General features: G+C 34.9%; 1 protein-coding gene across 13 annotated transcripts in view; it reads right to left on the bottom strand.

The window, feature by feature from the left end:
* Positions 1–24,573, bottom strand: part of LOC134754821 (TLD domain-containing protein 2) — a 305,854-nt gene that overhangs the window by 134,799 nt on the left and 146,482 nt on the right. For 9 of the 13 annotated variants that reach the window (XM_063691214.1, XM_063691218.1, XM_063691217.1 and 6 more), the window contains exon 1: positions 18,454–19,120. The exons of the other annotated variants lie outside the window; for them this stretch is intronic. In XM_063691214.1, the coding sequence (XP_063547284.1) occupies positions 18,454–19,001 (548 nt within the window). In that variant the 5' untranslated portion in view covers positions 19,002–19,120. Of the gene's footprint in view, positions 1–18,453; positions 19,121–24,573 lie in introns of those variants that run through there. 13 annotated transcript variants of the gene reach the window in all.

Below are 24,573 nucleotides of genomic sequence, written 5' to 3'. Positions count from 1 at the left end.
TAACTGACCTTCATATTACGTAAAATAATTGAGATTTTGATATTGCTTTAATCTGTTGTCATGAGTAAATAAACTATCAATTGTAATTTATTACTAAAGGTGACGTTGTCTAGCAATTTTGAGATTATCGTCATTTTGAAATCTCACAATTTTTTAAATACGAGTTGGAGCCTACACGTGGCATACAATGAGTGACTGGGAAAGGGTGTCTATCTCAGTTGAGGCAAGTGTGACTGTATGTTACACTTGCCCCGTGTCAGAAATCGTAAACAATCGTAAATGACTAATAGCTTTTGCCCGCGACCCGAACCCGCGTCTGCGTGGAATTATTAATTAAGGTACCTACCTTATTTTTATCTCACCGGTATGTATTATGTTTCATCGTCATCTAATAAGTCTAATAACCGTAATTCGCCAGCTGGGACAACAAGCGCCACAGCGTCATGAAGTGTGTTTATTCCTATAAATAGAAAGTCATTTTTGTTTTGTTCACATATTTTTAGGGTTCCGTACCTCAAAAGGAAAAAACGGAACCCTTATAGGATCACTCGTGCGTCTGTCTGTCTGTCTGTCTGTCCGTCCGTCCGTCTGTCTGTCTGTCTGTCTGTCCGTCCGTCACAGTTTATTTGCTCCGAAACTACTGGACCTATTAAATTGAAATTTGGTATACATATGTAAGTTTGTGACCCAAAGACGGACATGTAACGTAAACAAATGAATTTTAAACACGGGGGCCACTTTTGGGGGGTAAATGAGAAAATTAAAAATTAAAGTTTTTCAAACTATATCGTGTTACATATCAAATGAAAGAGCTCATTGTGAGAATCTCAAATATATATATTTTTTTAATTTTATGATAAACAGTTTAGAAGTTATTCAAGAAAATAGGCAAAAAATTACCATTCCCCCCTTTATCTCCGAAACTACTGGGTCTAAAATTTTGAAAAAAATACACAAAATAGATCTTTACCTATAGATTACAGGAAAACCTATTAGAAATGTGCAGTCAAGCGTGAGTCGGATTTAATTGCTTAGTTTTTGATCCGGCCCCTACGGGTTTTTTAAAGACATTTCACTCACGTTTCACATAAAAAAATACATTGTTTATATATGTCATGTACGGAACCCTTGGAACGCGAGTCCGACTCGCACTTGGCCGGTTTTTTTAGTAGTAAATATTTTTTCCTATAAGTGCATTTTTCATTATGAAAGGTTTTCCACCCCAGGTTGGAACATATATGTCACAGTTACCCCGGATTATATTTTATCATAAATGATGATAACTAACTAAGTATATAGTATAGATTCAAATTTACAAATTATCATCGTTTAGTATCATGGTTACTGCGTTTTTAGGGTTCCGTACCAAAAAGGAAAAAACGGAAGCCTTATAGGATCACTCGTGCGTCTGTCTGTCTGTCCGTCTGTCACAGCCTATTTTCTCCGAAACTACTGAACCAATTAAGATGAAATTTGGTACACATATGTAAGTTTGTGACCCAAAGACGGACATGTAACGTAAATAAATGAATTTTAAACATCGGGTCCGCTTTTGGGGGGTAAATGACAAAATTAAAAAATTAAGTTTTTCTAAGTATATCATGTTACATATCAAATAAAAGAGCTCATTGTGGGAATCTCAAATTTATTTTTAATAATTTTAGGATAAACAGTTTAGAAGTTATTCAAGAAAATAGGCAAAAACTTACCATTCCCCCTCCCTCCCCCTTTATCTCCGAAACTACAGGGTCTAAAATTTTGAAAAAAATACACAAAATAGTTCTTTACCTATAGATCACCGGAAAACCTATTAGAAATGTGCAGTCAAGCGTGAGTCGGACTTAATTACTTAGTTTTTGATCCGACCCCTACGGGTTTTTTAAAGACGTTTCACATAAAAAACACATTGTTTAAGTTGTGTAATGTACGGAACCCTTGGAACGCGAGTCCGACTCGCACTTGGCCGGTTTTTAATATTAAAAATTGTTGTCTAGCGTGCACTAACAAAGTAGCCACACTTACCTCATTTTGCTGGAGAAGTGTGACCCTGACTCTACTTTCATTAAATACCTTAAATACCATATTTAAATCATCAAACGAACATAAAACACATTGATTTCAGCTAAAGTTGAACCATACCATATTGTACCTTAGGGCCACGGTTCGAAATCCAACTTTATGATATTGATTTATGTGTTCAAAGTAAACTTTTACAAAAGTATGTCACACTTACCCATATTGACCTTACTTAATTTAAACATAGCGGATTTTAATCTTTATTTTTCTTAACTAAACCTAGGTGGTCGACATGAACTATCCGTTTTGTGGTATTCCTTGTGATGATACTTTAGGTATGTTTATGTAGCATATCTATGTATATTTAAAATTTTTGAATTGAGTATCAAGTGAAAGGAAATGTCCTCTGTGATAGAATAGAAATGTAGTCAAAATTAATGATATTGTTAAGAGGCCGGTGTCGATTTTAGTCGCAAAAATGTAAAATTGATAGATTTAGTCCGTGAAATTTTACACCTTTTGTTACCTAATTGAAATAACAAGTACTGGTTTCTATTAGCACGTCTTCTTATCTTACCTCTTATCAGATAATTTTTTTGAAAACAGACTCACTAAATTAGTAATGTTTGCTTTTCTGATGGACGTTTAGGTAAACGCGCGTAAAGCACTGATTTTGTCGCTCTTATTTGTAAATTTCGTAAAGTTTGGACTGCTAAACATGGCAATTTTGTATTACACATATCCTGTACTTAACGTTTATCAGACTACATTTTTATTATTATGACTTTGAAGTAGTGTAAATGAAAGTTAGACGAAATCAATTTTCTCCAGAAATTACTTCAAAACAAGTGACAATTTCTCTGAAAATCGACTTAATTTCAACGTAATTTTGATACTTAAACAATCTACAACATTTGCTGAAACTATTCTTATACATCAATTTGTATAATTTACCACCATGATTTTTTGATGAATTTTTAAAAACTGCCCCTTCTCTTCATGCATTACCGGTGACGCACGCTCGCGACCTCATTATTAAAAGGCAAGATAAGAAGACGTGCTAATAGAAATCAATACTTGTTATTTAGATATTACGTAACAAAACGTGTATAATTTCAACGACTAAATCTATCAATTTTACATTTTTGCTCCAAAATCGACTACGGCCTCTTAAGTTGCAAGTAGGTACGAATATAGAGAGGTGCGCGGCTATCCACGATGCTCGTTTACTAATTGCGCAGCTTCACAATTAGTCCAGTGCCGTCCACAAACGAGCGCAATTGGCGCAATGGAAAGGAAATGAACATCCATCCTCGAATACACGTACCTACACGCGACGCAAACGAAACGACAAACGTCCAAATTGTGTGTATCACTGTTCAGAAGATCATGCCAACTTTATCCGATGCACTTGTGTGTGTCCCGGTGGACAAAACGGAAGTGATATCACTAGATCCATTATATATCTATTTTTAATTATGGCCTGACCTAATAAATACCACGTATAAGGTTCTATGCCTATATTAGGCGGACGCGTAGCCGGTGAACTAAGGCGGGCAGGCTATTACGCAGATCTAGATACTGATTTAAGCTGAAAGGAAGTCCAATCTTAGCGCGAAAGATGTAAAGAATCACTTTATGCTGGCAATGATTGGAACTTTCCTTTTTCGTCTAGCCTCACTCACAATTTTCCCGCCTGCAAGTTTATGTCGCTGATGACGTAGAGACGAAAGGCAAGAACTCAAGATATATTTTAGAGTTTGATGATGCTGATGAGCAAATAAATATTATAGATTGTCTAAAAACGTAGTGGTTATCGGTGCGCAAAAGACATTGAGTAACATGTAATTCTCTTTAAAATATACAGTAATTGACTTTGGTAATTAAACTTAAAATTAAATTGTAAGTAGACTATAGGTAAATATATATTTATATTATTTATTAAAATTACAAAAACAAATATAAAAAAATGACAGTTTGCCGTAAACATACTAGTTTACAGTTAAAATAAATTGGCAATTTTCAAAGAGTAAGTTCAAGTGATATTAATTTAACGCTGACATGAGTGACATAACTGATAGACAAAACGAACACGTAGCATTGGATAATGTCTTTGGAGAAATGAAAATAGTACATTTCGATGCTAGTGCGGAAAGTATGTCATTACTTCACGAGTACCGAGATATCTTGCCACGAGCCGTAGGCGAATGGCAAGACTCGGGACGAGTGAAGAATGACATTACCGCACGTGTATCGAACGACGTTTTTTAATACAGTTGCGGAAAAATAACAAAAACAACAAGTAAGGAATTCGAAACTTTTATATGTATTATTAATTCTGTAACATCATTGACATTGACATTATGAAGAGGTATTTTTTTTAGCTTTTATTCGACTAGAATGGATGTTGTTATCATTATTGAACCCACTTTAATGAAAGTCTTTTTTAAATGCATGTTCTATAAGGAAACAATTGTAAATATAAAACATTGTACTATTATTACCCAAGTATCATTATTTACGATTATTTGTGTATCGTATATTTATAAAAACAATATCGAATGTTGCCTTTGGAAACTTAAAACATGCTTGCAGTAAGAAAAAACGCCTCTTCTTTGACAGGCGTTCCGTTCCATTCACACAAATATTTTGAGAATATCCGACTGGTAAGGATTTAAATTGTGTATTAATTGTAGGTTAGATTAAGCTTTTAATTTTCAGTAGATTGTTTTGCACAGTGGGGTCTTGCGGCTACTAGGTAGAGTAAATGGGACGACGGCAAGTTCCGATAATACACATTGAACACAAACAATTTATTAAATCTTAAAAACTACGCACATAAAGCACGTAATCGTAGGCTAATACTACTTGGTTTTGTTAAAACTACAATAGGTATAATACTTACGTAGGTGTAAACAGGACTAACTTCACATATCCTTAACATTAACCTTTATACCTTATAAGGGCATATTATGGTAAGGACCGATTACAGCGTATACATTTGCAATAAATAAATACGAATGTGTGACACACATACATCTCGCAAGCAGAGCATGAATGTGGCCGTCCTTGTGTGCGGCAACATTGTCACCGGCGAAACCGCGGCCACTTCGCCATGAGTGGTATGACACATGTAGGCCGGCCTCTTTCCGCGGTGGCGGTCCCTAATACACCAGCGATTTGCCAGGCCTAGAAAGCCAGAAAATCTTTGAAAATATACTTTACTATAAATTATTGCTCCTTAGGTCCCTCGACTATAGCTATTTTTTACTAAAACTACTAGTCCGCCGCGAACTGAGAACTCGCGGTTTGCGAAAAACTATATTGAGGTCTGTGGAGCCCTTAACTGATAGATGTAATACACTGTATCTGTGGGTCAGTACAGAAAGAGAAGCGTCGTAGGATTTGAGGGCGTGCCGGTGCCGTAAAATAATTTTGTTATGCTGACAACACTGCTACGTAATTATAGTACGACACTAAAGGTCATACTTGAATCCTTTTGTTTCGGCTTTTTGCCACAGCTCACTAAAGGGAGCCCGGTGTCGGCTCGGCAACCTAATCCTATGAATTAGCACAGGCACTAGTGACCGCCATTTCACCTTCGGCCCGAAGGTTAAAACCAATTCTTATTTGTATGTCTCAGATAATACAGTGAGAGTTCGATTGAAAATACATGACCATAAAATAAAACTATGAAAACGGATTATATCGCGTTTTATTTCATGAGTAACTATCGCGGTAACCGAAGACAATATTACATGACCATACCATACCAACAGTCGCATTAGTACAAAACTAGATAGGTTCGTATTGACTCCAATTTTCCCAGTCCAACAGTTATTTTAGCACAAACCTGGATAGGTAGATTGGATAGAAATTGGGTAGGTAATCGAACTGTCATCTTAGTATCGGGGACATAAAAACAGTGAATAGGTTGGTCTTATTGGGATTGTTCGAATCACGATATTTTACTTCGTCGAAAATGACTGCAAAATATGAAATAATATTTCGTGACTCAAAATAAGGAAATATTTTCAATTAATAATATATTAATTAAAATCGAAGTCTGAGGGCTTACCGCGAACACCCGAAGTTCGCTAATTGCGGGTATCTTTCTTTGTCACTCTAATTACGAATTGATTGCAGTAAAAGAGAAAGATGCCCGCAATTCTAACTTAAATATGATTGAGCTAGCTTCAAAATAACCAGACACTTATCGAACTGTCTTCATCTAAACTGTATGTGCTTGAATCTGACATGTAGATTACAAATTATGGCATATCATCTAATAAAATGGTATTTTATTCGAGATACCGTAGGTACTTTTAGTCAGTCTTGAAAATAAATTATACAAATATTAAAAAGTAACTTTTGCCCTCAGATCAAAGCTTTGCAGATCAAAGAATTATCAGAAACCTGTACTGGAACCAGTCAGCACACATTAAAGTCGGAACATCTGGCACTGATGATATCAAAATACGTAAAGGAGTGAGATAAGGATGTATCCTATCACCATTATTGTTTAATCTTTACTCCGAAACTATATTTCAAGAAGCTTTTGATGGCGTTGAAACTGGTATCAGAGTAAACGGTACAGTGATAAATAACCTCCGATACGCCGATGATACCGTTATCTTAGCTCACTCCCTTCAAGACCTCCAACAACTCTTAAACCGCTTAAATACTGTCGTGGAAGATTACGGTCTAAAGATGAACATATCAAAGACCAAGTATATGATCATGAGCAAGAACGCGGTAGAATCGACCACGCTGTCTATTAACGGCAAGCCACTTGAAAGAGTCAAACATTACAAGTATTTAGGAAGCTCTCTCAACGAAAAATGGGACCCACGTAAAGAGATACGTACAAGAATAGAGATAGCAAGAAGCACATTCATGAAAATGAACAAGCTATTCACCAACAAAGACATAAACCTGAAACTCAGATGGAGAATGGTTAAATGTTACGTGTTATCTGTATTTATGTATGGCGTCGAAGGCTGGACCATAGACCGAACCATAGAGGCAAAAATAAAAGCTTTTGAAATGTGGCTCTGCCGAAGAATGCTTTTGGAAACGGTAACGAGAAGAAAAATCTCATATTTTGGACATATCTACCGCAACAATAAATATCAAATCCTAAAGAAAATAATAGAGGGCAAAGTAGAGGGCAAAAGAGGTAGAGGAAGAAGGAAGCTAGCCTGGATGGACAATATTAAAAGCTGGACTCATATTAACGACGCTGCCAACCTGAGCAGATTGGCACAGGATAGGAATAAGTTCCGAGAGATGTCTCTATGTGATACATACTTAACGTTTTTTCGGTGAAACGAATAAGTATATATTTGAAGCACGGCACGAGCTACTGCTACTCGTAGTATACAGATGAACGAATTGCGTCGTTGGCTGCCAGCCAAACATATAACCGCGATTGTATTTCTAATAAAAACAATATTATGGCGTTAATTATTGTAAACCTGTTAATTTCCCTATTAACAGGTTATACAATGTCAGAAGTATGTTTTTATCAAAAATTTAAATTTGATACAAGAGTTTTTATCGCTTACTGTACTTTTCTTTCAACAGGCAACTAATACTAATCGAGACAATTCTAATAAACACAATGAGGTTGCGTTGTTTTATCACAGAGTTCCCATGGCCACCTCCTGTGCCCATCGTCAGATATTGCGTTGTCACCCTCTCATTATTAGATTGAGCTGAAACTTAGTTACATAACTATTTTCGAAATCACCGTTGAAAACCTTTAAGTTTTCTATCACAAGATACATGGATGTGTAGATTTTTATAAAAACATAATGTACAGTCAGCAAAACTACATTTTCGACGCAAAAAAACATCGTTGTGATTTCTCGTCACGCGTCATTGACGCAATAAAATCGCCTTTAACAACATGTCATTCATGAAATCGGTTGTTGTGTAGGTACATAATTACATTACAAACACAAATCACACACATAACCTTCCTTTCTTTTACTTAACACCGTAACAGTAATCAGGTAATAGACTTAAACTAGGTATAGTATGCACTTAGTAGAACAGAATAAGTATTTCATATTCAATATAGGATTTTGAACTATAGTATTTCCTATTTGTGACTATTGGAGTGGTTCGGAAAAAAAATGGCACCACATTATGTAGATTTTTCATAATATTTTGTGATAATTTTTAAGCAGTGCATTTTTTATAGTAATCTGTAGATACCATTATATAAAATACAAACTTATTTAAAATAAAGGGGCAAATTCAAGGTTTCTCCTTTTATATTACAGCTCTCGTAACGCTTTTTGGGCAGCGTCTTCTGAGAAAATTTATGAGGTGTTTCTCATAAACATCGTTTTTTCTTTATACCTTATGAAACTGTCTTTTGTTCAATATTTAACTTTTTCGATTTGACTTTACTTTGAGGTAGTTACATGGAATTTCTACTTTTGTGTATTTGCCATGTTTATACAGAAATTTGTCTCCCATAGAAAAACCTCTGTCAGAGGTTAGATTGGAGAGACTTCCTGACTAGTGACTGTTCCAGATAAAATCCATTGGTATAACTTATTCCTAACATGATATTCCTGAAAGCATAAAACAAGTTGTGAAAATGTATTTGTGGCAATATGGAAAAAGGCAAGTGAAGATTGTGATATTGCGTTGATCAAAAGTTTTCTAAGTACATTGCAATAAAAATGAGAAAAATCAAACAATCTCATATGTTTCAGTATGATTTAATTTTAATTTTATAGTATATGTACAGATTACAAAAAAAAATACTGCTTTTTAATAAGCAAAAGAATAAAAAATATACCAGATAATTGACTGTATGTATATTTATGGTTGCGGATTTCAGGAACTAATCGGTATTGCTAAGAGATCTTTTACCGAACCTTTCGCACTTTCTCACTCTTATTCTATTGCCACTTTTATATTTTTATTTCTTTGTTTATGTTTATTTTTTGTTTTATTTATGTATTTTATTTCGGCACTTTTTAACACCACCAAACTACACACTTTTTACAGTACCGTACTTATTACCGTCATATTTACCCAACTGTAACGTGATCTGGGTTCCGGCTGAATATCAGTGCTTTGCTCAATAGAGTGGAGCGTATAGCTGAGTCGGAACCCTTTTGTTGTTGCTGCAATGCACACAGCGTACAGCTAATTACTAAAAACTAATTTTTCGCGTTAAAGTATTTTTTTTTATCAGTTGAGTATAAGTTTTGTTCAAATAAACGTTTTATCTATTATCTATCTATTTATGTTCAGTGTTGGCAACTCTCCGAGATGTCCAGTCTAACACAGATTGCCGAAATGCGAATTTTGCAAACACATTTCCCTTAATACACATCAGTGGGTGACTGGGACTAGTCAGATAGAAATAAAATCAACAGACCCGACGACGCGACGCCGCCGCCGCCGCCGCCGCCGCCGCGCCAATGTCTACCGAATCTTAATTTAGCAATGTGCATTATAATATTATCTTTACAATAAAAGCTCGCAAATAAATAAATAAACAATGGTTGCTGCCGGGTTATTTGTTTTGCATCTACATAAAATAAATAAGGAGCTCAAATAAATTGAAACAATTTAAGGTCATGTTACTTTGTAAAAACTATTTTGAAAACTATGTCCTACCACGAGTTAGGAGTTAGTACCTACCGTTAATGACGCAAATTTATGACTGCCATACTGTGTTTCTTTACTCAATAGTACATCTTCATCGTCAACACATACACACTATATTTAACGCAAAATTAAATATTTAATCTCAACGAGAAAAAGTAATATTTGTAGGTACGGCAGCTGACATGTTTAATTGAAATTAGTTAATACGCATGGTAAACTGTTTCGACGAAGTTAAATGAAATACAGTAATTATAAGCGCAAGATGTATACCAATTTTAACACTATTAGTTTATAAACATAATGTTTACTACAATTATGTCAATTTAATTTATATAAAAAACAAACTCTAAAAACTAACAAATAATATTTTAAACCTATTTTAATTATTATCGTCACATATGTAAGTTCAAATATTTTTATTTTCCAAGCGTCGTCGCGTCGGTCGGGGGACCGCTAAAATTTATAAAGTATTTTTCCAACAACAGCTACGAGTAATTAATTAATACCGTACGGTAGCGGACCCCCGACGCGACACGCGACGACGCTTGGAAAAATAATATATTTGAACTTACATAATATATGTGACGATAATAATTAAAATAGGTTTAAAATATTATTTGTTAGTTTTTAGTTTGTTTTTGTGTCGGGGGGGTTTTTTAATATTTAATTTTACTTTTATTTTGTCCTTTATAAAGTAGGTATAAATATTAGGAAGGTATTTATAGTGATTAGTTAGTTGAGTTAATAACTTAGTTAGGTACTTTACCTTACCATATTCTTTCAATATCATTGAAGTAACACGGTACTAAATTTCGAATCGATCGGACATAAGGGAGTTAGTCAGATCCCCTCATCAACTAGAAAAGAGCTGATAATCTTCAAACGGCTGAACAGATTTTCATGAAACATGGCTAAGAACACTCGGGATAAAATTATCTATGAGACAAAAAAAAACTAAACGAAAATCGGTCCATCCGTTTGGGAGCTACGATACCACAGACAGAACCACAGATACACAGACACGTTCAACTTATGACACCCCTCTCTTTTTGCGTCGGGGGTTAAAAATAAATATGAAGTCAAGTCTACTTGGTCTAGTTAAAAAATAGTATCATAGGTGAATGCACGATTGCGGAATCATAGTGATATGGAGGCCGAATAGTGATGAAATTATAAGTTGAGCGTTTGTATGAGCACGAGCGACGTCACGGCATGCACTGCCAATGCCCCGCGTCGCGCTGCCCAAGTTGGCCCCAGGTTATAACTCTCTTAGACGCACGACACGGCTGAAATTAATAAAAATTCAGCGCAGGAATCTTTATGGTCAGGGAATAAATTCAGATATTGTCTGTCATCAAATTTTTTCATACAAAGAATCGGCAAACTGCGTGTGCAGCCCCAAATAATGGAGGATTTCGTACCTTCATACGATATAAAATGCCATACCTATAAACAAAAGGGCTTACATTCGCGTTATTTGCGTATTTTTAATTAATAAAAAGAGAAGTTTATTGGCTCATTGGAAAGTGTTTTAAACTTTGTTGTTTCTAAAGACCTATCGAATGATGTGCCACACGTTGAAATTAGGTATAGTTAGACCAAGATAAATCTACAACGATTTTGATAGCACGCAGTGCAAGTATTATCTTTAAGTCATAATTTTATAGAAGTTTGACGTTTAAAATAACGCACTGCGTGTGCTATTATATCAAAATCGTTGCAGACTTATCTTGGTGTAACTCTATAAGTATTATGGGTTTTTTTTTTACTTTTAGTTATACGTATGGAGTGGCCCCCTGAAAATAGATTTTTTTATGAAATAAAACTATGAAAATGGATTATATCGCGTATATTGCATTTTTAATACATCCCGACAACAACCATGCATGCACAAGCAGCCTTAAAGTTTATAGTCTATGATGGTTCATTATTTATTTCATTATATACCCGTTGACCACGAACGCTGTAAAGGGTTCGAAACATCGGGATGTATTATAAATTCCATATACGCGATATAATCCGTTTTCATAGTTATATTTCATGAGAACTATCGCGGTAACCGAAGACAATATTACATTTTTTTATTTTAATTTCTAAACTATAAACGTCAGTATTTTATAAGTATTTCTCTTTTTTAACTAAGTAGCGGCTCACAAAATACACCTACATATGTTCCAAGTTCCATTAAAATATACCTTATAGGTTTTGAGTAAAGTGGGTGTGACATACGGAAAAACAGTGGTCATGCATAATAGTGTAAATCTTTTAAATAAATGTGAATTTTCAAGCAGCACGTTTTGTACATAATTTGTGAATATCAATCTCCATATTAAAAATATATACTGTCTATGAATTTTAGCAATATATATATTTCCCTTAGCACCAATGTATCTTTGTACAGCGTCTTCTGGAAGTATTTACCAAGTTTTCCTGTTAATTAGATAATCCAAATTATATCTTATGACTTCCTCTTTTCACAATAGAAACAATTGTTCTAATTGTATTCAGATTGATATAGTTCTGAGGTTTTTTTATTTTTGGTGAATTTGACTTTTTGACAAAAAATTGCCTCCCATACAAAAACTACTTTCAATGCTAGAGTAGAAAGTCTTCCTGACTACCAGAAATAGAAATGAGTTTCAAGAAGTATTTTTTGGTAAGATGACATTCGAATGTGCGTAAAGCAGCAAATAAATACAGTTGTGACATTGTAGCAGGAAGCGAGTGAAGATTGTCAAAAAACGCTGTAGAAGCAATGAAAGGTATGATGGAATATATTTGGCGAAAACTCACACAACCCATACATTAAAATAAAATTTTATTATTGTTATATAGTATTCTACACACAAATGGTTAAAAATAAAAAATAAAAACTGCTTGAAAATGTGCATTCTGTAAAAAGATATACCAGATCATCCACGACCACTTTTTTTCGTGGACATACTTTATATATAATTATGACTGACTCATCAACGCGGAGCCTAAACTACCTATACAAGTTAGAAAGTCGAAATTTGCACATCATGTTATATTTATGACGATTAGATGAAATCAGAAGCCATTTTGAAAAATTCAACACCTAAGAAGGGTTTAAAAAGAGGATGAAAGTTTGTATAGGAAACTGTTTTTTTTTGAGCAAGGAGATTGAAATTTTGTAGAAAGACGCTACCTATATTAGAAAACAAGCAAAGTAATTTCAGCATTATTAATAATTCATCTCCTTAAAGTTTGCATCGTGAATGAATATTTTTTTAGTAAGCGACTTGGACTTCGTTGTAGGTATATTGAAATAGTATTTTATACAATCGTGATACCTATAATAGAGAGCTTTTCAGTCGAGTACCGTGTTTAAGCAACGAAGCTTGCTGAGATTGAAAAGCTTGATTATATCACTATTGTATACAATACTTTTTCTACGAGACAAAAAAATAATACTTTAAACTAGTAGAATCATATAGGTAAACAAGCCAAAAGTATACAGCTAAGATACGCGAGCTGCCGCAGCCCGCGATACCTTCATACTCGTACGCGCCCCGGCCACCGGGCCCGGCGCCCCCGGCGGGTTGGTCAACGACACCTCCTCGTAACTCATGAGGCCCTGATACCTGCTTCGCGCTAAATTCAATTTTAAGACAGTTTTTTTCTCGATTTTGGCCACCGTAGCCTATGGAGACTAACAAGCAACGCTAAGCGGTTTTCGTAGGGTATGGATGTTGCTATATGAAGGGTGTCACATGCGCGTTTCTGACTTATGTAGTAATTGATTCTACTACAACATAAAATAAAATGTTTTTGTTGGCCAACCAATCACAAAGCAGATGCGACGCAGCAGCGTGTTTAAGTAGGCTAATTTGCATTAAATCGAGTCTCCTTAAACAAGAAATATTTTATCGAAATGTATGAAGTTCTATTTTCAATTTTTTTATAATTGACTAAACCGTATCGATAAAATTCTTATGCTTGAGTCGGAAGTGGCATAGACTATCCAACGTTGAAAAGAGTAAGGTTGTAGTGTTCCATATGAAGTTGTAATACACAGATTATACTCGACGAGTAGAAAAAACCGGCCAAGTGCGAGTCAGACTCGCGTTCCAAGGGTTCCGTACATTACACAATTTAAACAATGTATTTTTTATGTGAAACGTGAGTGAAATGTCTTTAAAAAACCCGTAGAGGTCGGGTCAAAGACTAAATAATTAAGTCCGATTCACGCTTGACTGCACATTTCAAATAGGTTTTCCGGTGATCTATAGGTAAAGATCTATTTTGTGTATTTTTTTTTAAATTTTTGACCCAGTAGTTTCGGAGATAAAGGGGGGGAAAGGTAATTTTTTGCCTATTTTCTTGAATAACTTCTAAACTGTTTATCTTAAAATTATAAAAAAATATATTTTAAATTCTCACAATGAGCTCTTTCATTTGATTTATAACACGATATAGTTTGACAAACTTTATTTTTTAATTTTCTCATTTACCCCCCAAAAGTGGCCCCCATGTTTAAAATTCATTTATTTACGTTACATGTCCGTCTTTGGGTCACAAACTTACATATGCATACCAAATTTCAACTTAATTGGGCTAGTAGTTGCGGAGAAAATAGGCTGTGACAGACGGACAGACAGACAGACGCACGAGTGATCCTATAAGGGTTCCGTTTTTTCCTTTTGAGGTACGGAACCCTAAAAAGTATTTTTAGGGTTTTTATATATTCATCTTTCATCTCCTAAGCGGTCAAAAAGAGATTGAATATAATATCGAGTACGGATACTTTTTGAAACACCATAGAAAGGCACAATATGAAAAAAAAAGCGTTGTTGATTATTCTTCTTACAAGGGGGTTAGAACGGTATATTTCAAGTGAGAGGCTTGAAACTTCGTGAAAAGGCATTATACTCCTTCGTCTAAGCGGGGTTGAGAGGAGGTTGAAAGTATGTGTCGAAAACATTTTTTTTTCTTTTGAGTGAGTGACTTGAAACTTTGTAGAAAGACATTGTTACGTGTTGTCAACTTATGATCCATAGGCCAGGATTACACTTGTAAGTTTTACTTACGTAAGTTGGGACACAGCTATACTACAGAATGAGATATGAATATCGTTATCTCATTCTAGCAAATAGCTTTGTCCCTACTTACGTAAGTAAAACTTACAAGTGTAATCCTGGCCATATGCTATGTTTAGCAGCATTACAATAATCAAATGAGAGACACAAGAGGGATTCCTTCCAACATAATAAACTATTTTTTAATATGATTAATAACTTAATAAGAGCTAAGCTAAACTACTACTAGAACACTTTCAATATTATGAATTAATTTAATTTATTTGAAGCAATGAGTAAGGAGCAAAATATACCAATTATTTACGTTATCCGCTCCTAGCTACCTATAGTTTACTAAGGGCCGCAAAGTTACCCCAATGCGCGCTAGATTAATAGGCCCACGTCAAAAAAAGAGAGATTAGATTATTTATAGCAACGTAGCCGCGTAAATTCAACATTCACATTCATTTTGTTTTATGTGGGTTCATATCTAATAAGCGTAGAAATATGTATAAGGGGCCCACTGACTATCAGTCCGCCGGATGATATCGGCCTGTCAGTTGTTCAGAACTGTCAAATTTTTGTTCTAACTGACAGGCCGATATCGTCCGGCGGACTGATAATCAGTGGGCCCCTTAAAGATGTTAAATGTTTTACCGATTTGGAGCATAATTACCCACAGGGGAGCAAATAAGGACCATTTTACGGTACACATCCTAACCCGCTGCATCTTCATCATTTAAAACTTCGCCTATTTATTACAAGTATATTTTGGGTGAGATTATTGTTTACCTTCAAATATTCCACATTAGGATGTACGAGTAATGTTTGCGGATCTTATTTTTATATGTGGGCGGTGGTAGAGGTCGAACGTGCAGGAACGAAAGTCACATCTGTTAATATAGGCAGGACAGGAAAACAGCTACTGGTTATCTGATTCATACACAGATTACTCGTAGATTAAAGGGGCCAACTGACTATCGCCGCCGGACGATATCGGCCTGTCAGTTGCTCGGAACTGTCAATTATTTGTTCTAACTGACAGGCCGATATCGTCCGGCGGACTGATAGTCAGTGGGCCCCTTAAGATTGCAATTGGCTTTTCCTGCTTCTGGCATTGGAGAATACGTATTATTTTTGACACGACGATAGGAGGTATGAGAGCACCACCTATTTTACTTTAATGATACATTTACCATGAATCCACTGGTAAAACTAAGAAAGGCAAATTTTAATGAAAATTACTGCTGCTCACTTATACACCTATTCCATATATATATTATATAATTAAGTAAATAGAACACGCTAAAATAAACCGCCAAGAAAGGCGATGACTATAACGTGTTTTTTCGTTCGTACTATAACGTTAATAAAAAAGGAACATAATGTAGGTTGAGTGATGGTATGAACAGGCTAGCCACGCTTGGTAGCCACCAGCGCGCGGTTGAATTGAACCGTGACCCAGAGAAATCATGATAGACAGGTACGAGTACATGTTCATACGGTTCCCAGTGCGTGTCGGGCCACACATAATGAAAGATTCCGTAACAAATAGGAAAAAGGCAGAAAGTGTTAAAAACAAGGAAGGGGCATACTCGTATATAAAATCCTCCAGTAATAGCTCTGTACATATATCACATTTGTATTTATGTGTAAGTATAAAAATGTTCTTTTTGTTACTGTTATTATATGGTTTTATTGACTTTGTGGAATGATTAGGTATTTATGTGATATTTTATTATTGTATTTGCATAGCTTTTGTCTATATTAGCAAATAAAGCACTGAATCTGAATAGAAAACTAAAAGTTGTACACGTCTTTTGCTTACTATTTTATCCGAAAACATATAGCTAATCATAAAACTTAATCAGCGTGATTTAAATTATTTTAACGGTCCTTTTCTACGAATGATGTACAAACAATAAAAGGTCACCTTTTATTTAAATAAATGTATGTAATTAAGGTTAGATATATATATATATATATAGGTATATATATATATATATATTGTGATGTGAATGTATCTACATATGAGTACATATATATAGGTAATTACAGCAAACTACCGCAAAGCAAAACATAAGGGTTTGTGGATCATAGTCATAGAAAATGATTTATGTACGTTTATACCTATCACCATATCATCTTAGGGCTTTGAGAGAAGAAGTCTACCCATTTTTTTGTTTTAAGAATCCTTTTATTTTTACTCAAAGTTCATATCACATAGAAGAAAAAGAAAAAGTTAACTTAAACTACAAATAATGCGATTAAATCTAAATTGATTTCCGATATCAGCAGCTGCTTAAGGCGATAACGTGAGCTATGCTATAACTGTGATTTGAAATGCATTAATTATTTGTTGTGTATTTATATATATTTGCAAATATTACAGCATCATTAAATACAAGAAAATCCGCTAATACCTACCCAATACCTGGCCGCTCCAAATCCGGTGACTAATGGCTATACTATAACGTAATTCTTTTGCATTTACTTAGTTGTATACTTTTTTACGTTGGCATTGTGGTGTGAGACGTCTTTACCCACAGGTTATCTTAGAGAGATGTTACAGTACAAACATTTTCAAACACAACACACCTACTCCTAACCTGAGAATGGATAGAAAACAAAGTACGAGTAATATTTTATTTCATATAATGTTTATAATTTAAAAATAACAGAGCGAAAATGCGGCATGGCGGGCATAAATATTTGTATGTCATGTTTCAAGAACAAAAACTGTATACTTGTACAAAGATAACATGCCCACGTAAATCTAGATAGCGTCGGTTACTAATTTATCAAGATGACTTAAATCATAAACTTGTCACGTAGGTACACAATACAGTACACACACACTCTCTTGCAAACATGTACCTATCTGGCCTACGCGACAACAAGTAAACACTTACGTAAACCGCGAAATTAACATCACGACTGAACTTTTACTCAGTTACAAAATACGTCTATAATAAGTTTTTGGCAATAATTTCATTTTTGGTACAAGCTCCCACATAACCCCAAACATAATTAAAATTGGTTGCAAGGTTGCATTGTTTTATCACAGAGTTCCTATGGCCACCTCCTGTCTCCATCATCAGATCAGCTCGATGGTACCATAATATTGCATTGTCACCCGACTTACATATGTATGCAAATTTACAGCTTCATCGGAAACCGGGAAGTGGGTCAAATTTAACTTGCAAGATTTGACCCTTACACGGTGGGGTGACCCTGAAAGTAACTAATGCCACTAGAGCAAACGCAGATATGAACAATCATGCTCCATTAGGTCAAGGGAATCAACTATAGATATGGTGAACTATTTTATTAAGAAAAGATATTTCCTTTCTATTACATCCTGTTTATTTAGGTAAAATTTAATCATAATATTTTCAAGACTATTCTACACACATTACTGTTCGCCTATTTACTGATTAGGTAATTTAACTGTGAAGTGGAAATTAATTAATTTATTGTGACTGTCGCTTATAGTGATTGCATGTTACAGTTCGATTTAGCCAATTGTGTAATCAATACAAAATAATACAATAGAACAATCGGCATAATATTCAGTTAATAACTCACACGTGTAGGTACCTAGGGGTGTGAAAAAACTCGGTTCGATGTTAAATATCAAGGTGGCACTTAGTGTTTCACTAGATGGTATGGTATGATAGGTTTTAGGCGTATTATCAGTACCATAACGACAGACAGACGTTTTGAAACAACAACAATGCACAAAAATGTATATACTAACCTGTTTTTGATATTATCAGGCACGAATACGTTCCACCAAGATGGCCTTTTTTGCCTTATGTAAACAGGTGTGTCACTTTCCTCGTCAGTATCGTTCCCTCCTCCTGATTTTCGTCTCTTCTTACGCTCCAGTTGCAGGCGTGCCGCCCAGGATCGACGGCGACCTTTGTCAGTAAACCCCTCTGCCCCCACGGACACTGACAATGAAGCTCGGCGGGGGGGATCAGGCGGAGGGCCGTCGAAATCGCTCAGCTGTCTATATCGTTCAGCGAAAGCTGCGTCAGAAGCTCGCCGACCGTTAGCCGCTGTTCTAGGCGCGTCAACGAGTATCATATCGGAAAATGCTTCGTCGTCATCTGTATCAGGCGTGAATGGTTCGTCGCTAAAGCGCCGCGGAGTCTCGTCGATGGACTCCTGAAGGCTGGCGAGCGGCAGGCTGGGGCGGTGCGAGCGAAGCCCGCGCGGCGCGCGCCCCGGCCGGCCCTGCAGCCGAGCCAGCGCTAGCGGTACCGGCGGCTCCGTCAGCGTGGGCTCACTTCCACTCATCATGCTCGATATTAGTGCACTCCAAATGTTTTCAAACACAGTTTTATTTAAACTGCATGGCTGTTACTACTCCACCATTTTTAAGATAACGTTCCATATAAAAGCAGTATTTTACCACTAATATAATATTAGCGTTTCGGACCTGGCATACATGTGACAATGGCAAATGTGAATTAGTATTAGGGTCTTTAAGGTTAATATGAAATAGACTAAAAGGGAATGTTGATATATTAACATGTGAAAGTAGGCATATAAGGTGCATTGGAGTAACTTCGAATGCGGGGTAATTATGAAAATTGCATGTAGTAAACTAGAAACACTTTCTACTGTAGCAACAGTAAGCCTTGGTAAGCGTTGCAGTAGCTTAAGTGTTGCCAAAGTATGAAACAGAAGCAAAATTATCCCGCTTGCGAACCTATCAAAATTATCTCATGTAACTCTAAACACAAAAGACTTGACCAAAAGTATACTAAGCATCATTATGTACAGCGCCATCTATCGGACGACTAATTTGCGAGACCGGTAGTATGTATGTTGGTTTTTCAGTTGGTTGGTTTTTTTATCATGTGAACCGATTTCAACAATTTTTATTTTATTTATAAGGTGTTTTAATTGTAATCTCATAGAAATCTCAAGTAAGTATAATAAACACGCAAAGGGGGCAAAATAATTCGAAATTTAAAAAAAAAGTTTTCAAGATAGAGGCTAATCTTTAAGATTATATTGTTCACCTCAGCAGCTCGAACAAGCCTACTTCCCTGCGAAAAAACAGTGACGAAAGTGCGACTTTCGTCACTACCTGATGAAGTGAATTGATATTTCTAGAAGCTTTCGTCATAATGATGAGGCCTTTATTTATGAATGTAAATTAACTTTACTTGATGTTAAATTTTTTAAACCTTTAATATGTTCTCACTACTGAGGTGAAAAGTTGTATGTGTCACACGAGAGCAAAGTTATTTTCCCCTCACTAGCTCGGAAAGTTGTCGTTTATCCTTCAATACAAGCGGGGAAAAACGCGTTTTATCCACTAGTGGGGAAAGTAATGTGACCTTGGATGGAGCGTGTTTAAGTAGCTTGACAGATAACAAAACGTAAAACGCTCATGATAATGGTTCGTTCGATATTAATTATCATTAAATAAATGGTTTGAGAATCTAATAAAAAATACCAAATTTAGCTTTATTTAATGATTTTAAGTCATAAACCTTAAAATTCCATAAGAAACGTTTGCTTTTTAATAATTATGTTAAATATAATTCTGAACGCACAAGTTAAGTCGATGCAATTTCAAAACGCATCATTGACATTTCATACGTCAGAAATGTCAACATTGTCAACAAAAATTTTACTTAAAAACTTCTCAGGTAAAAGTACAGAATTTCCAGAGTTTTTTGTTATAGTATCGTAAAAAAATGAGTGATTCCTGATTCCAGTTGATGAAGATGATCTAACGCCTGTGGATGTTGCACTTTCCTCGCTATAGTGAGGGGAAAAGTTTTGTGTTGCACACGGGTGCAAATGTATATTATTATAATTCCACACTCGCGGGTAATATACAACTTTGCACCCTTGTATAACAAATAACTATTTACATCTCGTGTTTATGAGTCCCTCGCAAGAAAAACCAACGTTCCTTTCTTGTTGCACGAATAACTATTTCCTGTAATAGTATGATAATGTTAATGTTAAGTAAAAAATTCAATATTTTTCATTGGTAAACTTCGGAGATTAGGGAGGGGGGTGGATGATGTTTTTTTTACATTTTCCCTCATAAATCAATTTTTTTACACAAAAAAAACAAAAATTGTTTTGAAATGTACAATTTGAGGTCTTTCAAACGATACCCCACTTGACCTAGTAACTTAAATTGTCTTGTTTATGTTTAAAAATATTAATATATTATATATTAAGTATTTATTTATTTTTATTTAGGTTATATTTATTTATGTATATATGCATTATTTATTTAATATATTTATATTTATGTTTATCTACGCACATATTATAAACCCTCTATGATGACTTCAAAATCCGTAAATAATGGCCAACATTGTTTTGTTACAGCAAATTTTTTATATGTGAAAATGTTATTATTGCTAAATAATAACATCGATTTCGATAATATTATTTTATTCAAATTTCGAACATCTCTGAAAAACAAAGAAATTTGATTTGACCTCTACTCTAATATGAGTCGAGATGACGTTTTATTCCAAATGAAATGTCAATTGCATACAAATTTGACAAATCTCGCTTGTTAGTTGGTATCGAACGATATGGCAATCGACCCCCACTCTAGTTTGTCTCTGAATTAAAAAAAAACTACGGATGCGTGACATGCGTGAAAAAAGTTTTCTTTGCCGCCATTTGACGTGCAGTTTATCTTTTAATTAGTTTATAGGTAAAAAATAATTTGTTTTGTGATTTTAAAGTAACTTTAGCAAAAGTTTCGTGTAAAATGTGCGATAAAGATATTTTGGAGACGCCACCTCATATCCGCGAATTCCGCCAGAGAGCAACTATGCCCCAATGTCGGCTGTAATATGAGGTTAGTAAATAAATATCATAGAAAGTTTATAATATGTGTGTAGATAAAGCAGTGTATGTAACTGTACATAATTAGGCATTAAAACACTCGTGTGATTCTATTATGAAACTCACTACGTTCGTTTCATAAACCCACACTCGAGTTTTAATGCCTTTCATTATGTAGCAGTCACATAAACTACTATTATGCGGTAGCAATGTGTATTCAAAACTTGCATTTCATTAATTTTAGTGATTGTACACTTGTTTTTGTTTGTCATTCGTCGTTACTTTCTGTTCAACTCATTTCGTCAAGGGTTAACTGGAAGAAACCCCATACAGGGATAATTTCGTCTTTGCTGTATTTAATCTACTCTGTGACTGTGTTTTTATTTCTCTGTACAATAAAGTACATTTATGTATGTACATAAATTTGATTAAACGTCTATTACGTTTAGATTATATTATTTACACAATTTTCAATCGTGGCTGAATGCCGGATTGGTATGTGCCTTCGATGCCTAACCTGTCAACAAATGACAATATGGCGGACGAATGTTCGAAATGTCACCGTATTTAAAAATTATTTTGCTTAAAATTTAGTTTTTTCTTCGCAAGTGTGATGAAAACATTGTGTGTAACTCTGGGGATAAGAATATTGCAAACTTGATTCTTTAATGCACTCCAGCCTGCGGCTGTCGTGCATCTAAAGACCTCGTTTGCAAAATTTCACACCCCCCTCGTTGCACACTGTACTATATAAAATTTCTCTTGGGTGTGTAGTAAATCCCTAAAATGTAACAATCTTTATATCACCCCGACATAATACCGTAGATAAAAAATATTTAGTACAAGTAGTAGTCATATTCCACGACTCTTTCTCTTTCCGCACAGGCTCTAGAACATGGTAATTTGATTTAACTTGAATGTACTAATATAATATTCAAATATCAGTCGCAGCTATGTAAGAAGTATCAGATTAGTCCTGTAGGTACTGTACGTAACAATAAGTAGACAGTAAAGCGAAGTAGCATTCCGCGGCACTGCATTGTCCGGCTGACAAATAGTCTCACTTTACCGACAATGCGTTAACTAGTTAACGCTAATGGCAACCAATGAATGGGTATATTAAACCGTAACGGTACCTACAAATTTGCTATGTCACTTACAATTATACGGTTTTAATTTATCAGTCTATTCCAATAAAATGAATTATACGCGATTTCCATGCATGTTATTTCACATAATTAATTACTCCTTTACAGAGAACAAAACATTTTTTACATTAGGATTCTTTAACGAACATATATTTAACTAGTATTTAGGTATACATATGTACATAGACAAGAGTAAATTTAAAGCCAATGCTCTCAGGGCAGAGGATTTATGAGTTGATTTTACAATAATTTTTATACGTACGTATTTCATCGCACATGAGCGGAAAATATAAAGTTTTAAGACAAATAAATTAAAGTCCGCCACTTTGTTTCCACCTGGCAAGCACCTGGGCGAATACCCAGTCCTTGGGCATTATTCATCCAATTGTGTAATGCACACGCAGTCTTTTCATATGACACATTTCATATTAAAATCAGTGCACTTACTGCGGTTGAAGATTTCTTCTAAATAAATGTATTTGTAAGAGCGTGCATAATTGAACTTAAATATTTCGTGAAGAATGAAAGGTATCGGTGTCGGTTTTTTTGTAATACTTTTTATATACTCAGTACTATATATATATTTATTAAACTATTCGTTCCATATTTTTTTTTAAAGAAATCAAGTAAAAACTATCAATCGAGTAAGAAAAAAAAACTTAAATTGCCGTTTTTTGCCAAAAGTATTCAGTACATGTTTTTTGAGTATTTTTTGTAAGTAATGTATATAATGAGCTTTTATTTAAGATGTTAAACATTGAAATCGGTCAAATAGTTTAGCTTGCAGAATTTTTTGAAATATATTTTGAAGAAATTTACACTCACATTCAAACTTTCATATTTCGTGAAGTATGAGAGGTATCGGTGTCGGGTCTCTTTATAATACTTGTTATTTATTCAGTAATATATAACTGCATTAAACTATTCATGTTCCATACATTTTTTTTTTGAGAAATCAAGTAAAAACTATCAATCGAGTAAAAATAAAAACTTAACATGCCGTTTTTTGTCGAAAATATTCAGTATATATTTTTTTAGTATTTTTTTTAAAGTAATGTATATAATGAGCTTTCATTTGAGATATTAAATAATTAAATCGGTTCATTGGTTTAGCTTGTAGAATTTTTTGAAATAATTTTTAAAGAAGTGGCGCCATCTCTGTTCCTAAGGGGTGAAACTGCCGCTGCTGCGGGTCAAATCGCTCAGTTTGGTCCCTACTATCACTGTGCAAAGTGGCTTGCTTTTATCATGAAGTGCAGCATTTTGTTCATAACAAGTATGACTATACCATGAACGAGCCAGGCTCATGGCGGCTGTGTCGGAAAAAGAATCGGCATATTAGCTGCACACGCTCCCTTCACGAAACTTGGGTTCCGTTCTAGAACCGTCACAGCTCTGCGAATCGCGGTTTGCTTTAGCCGGCGTCTGCGAATTTGAAAGTCCCACACTTGCAGCCGGTGCATCCTGCCGGTGGACACTCTAGGCTCTTGGACAGATTGAGCGCTGGCAGACTTTACAGGCTAAATGATTTAATCCGCCGCGCCCTCAGCACTGCCTCTCTCCCAGCGACTTTGGAGAATTGTACTTTATTGTGAATGTGTTAAATGTAATGACTGTGTTTGATAATAAAATAAACTAACCATATATTTATTACTCATCAATAGCTTCGTTTATGATATGTGTGCAGGTAAACATTTTAAGAAGCTCTTAAATTGTATCATTTTACTCTTATCATAAATTTTTTTTTTAAATAATATAACCTAAATCAGTCCCTATTTCTAAATTAAACTTATTTATATTTTTTTACTAAAATAGTACATTTCAATGCGCGTGGAAAGTGTGCTATTATTTACGAGTCCCGAGTCATGGGACAAGTAAATAATAACACT

This window comes from Cydia strobilella, chromosome Z (genome assembly GCF_947568885.1).
Source record: "Cydia strobilella chromosome Z, ilCydStro3.1, whole genome shotgun sequence".
Classification (NCBI taxonomy): domain Eukaryota; kingdom Metazoa; phylum Arthropoda; class Insecta; order Lepidoptera; family Tortricidae; genus Cydia; species Cydia strobilella.
The sequence above is the reverse complement of the archived record's forward strand: the minus strand, read 5'-3'. Positions and strand labels throughout refer to the sequence as shown.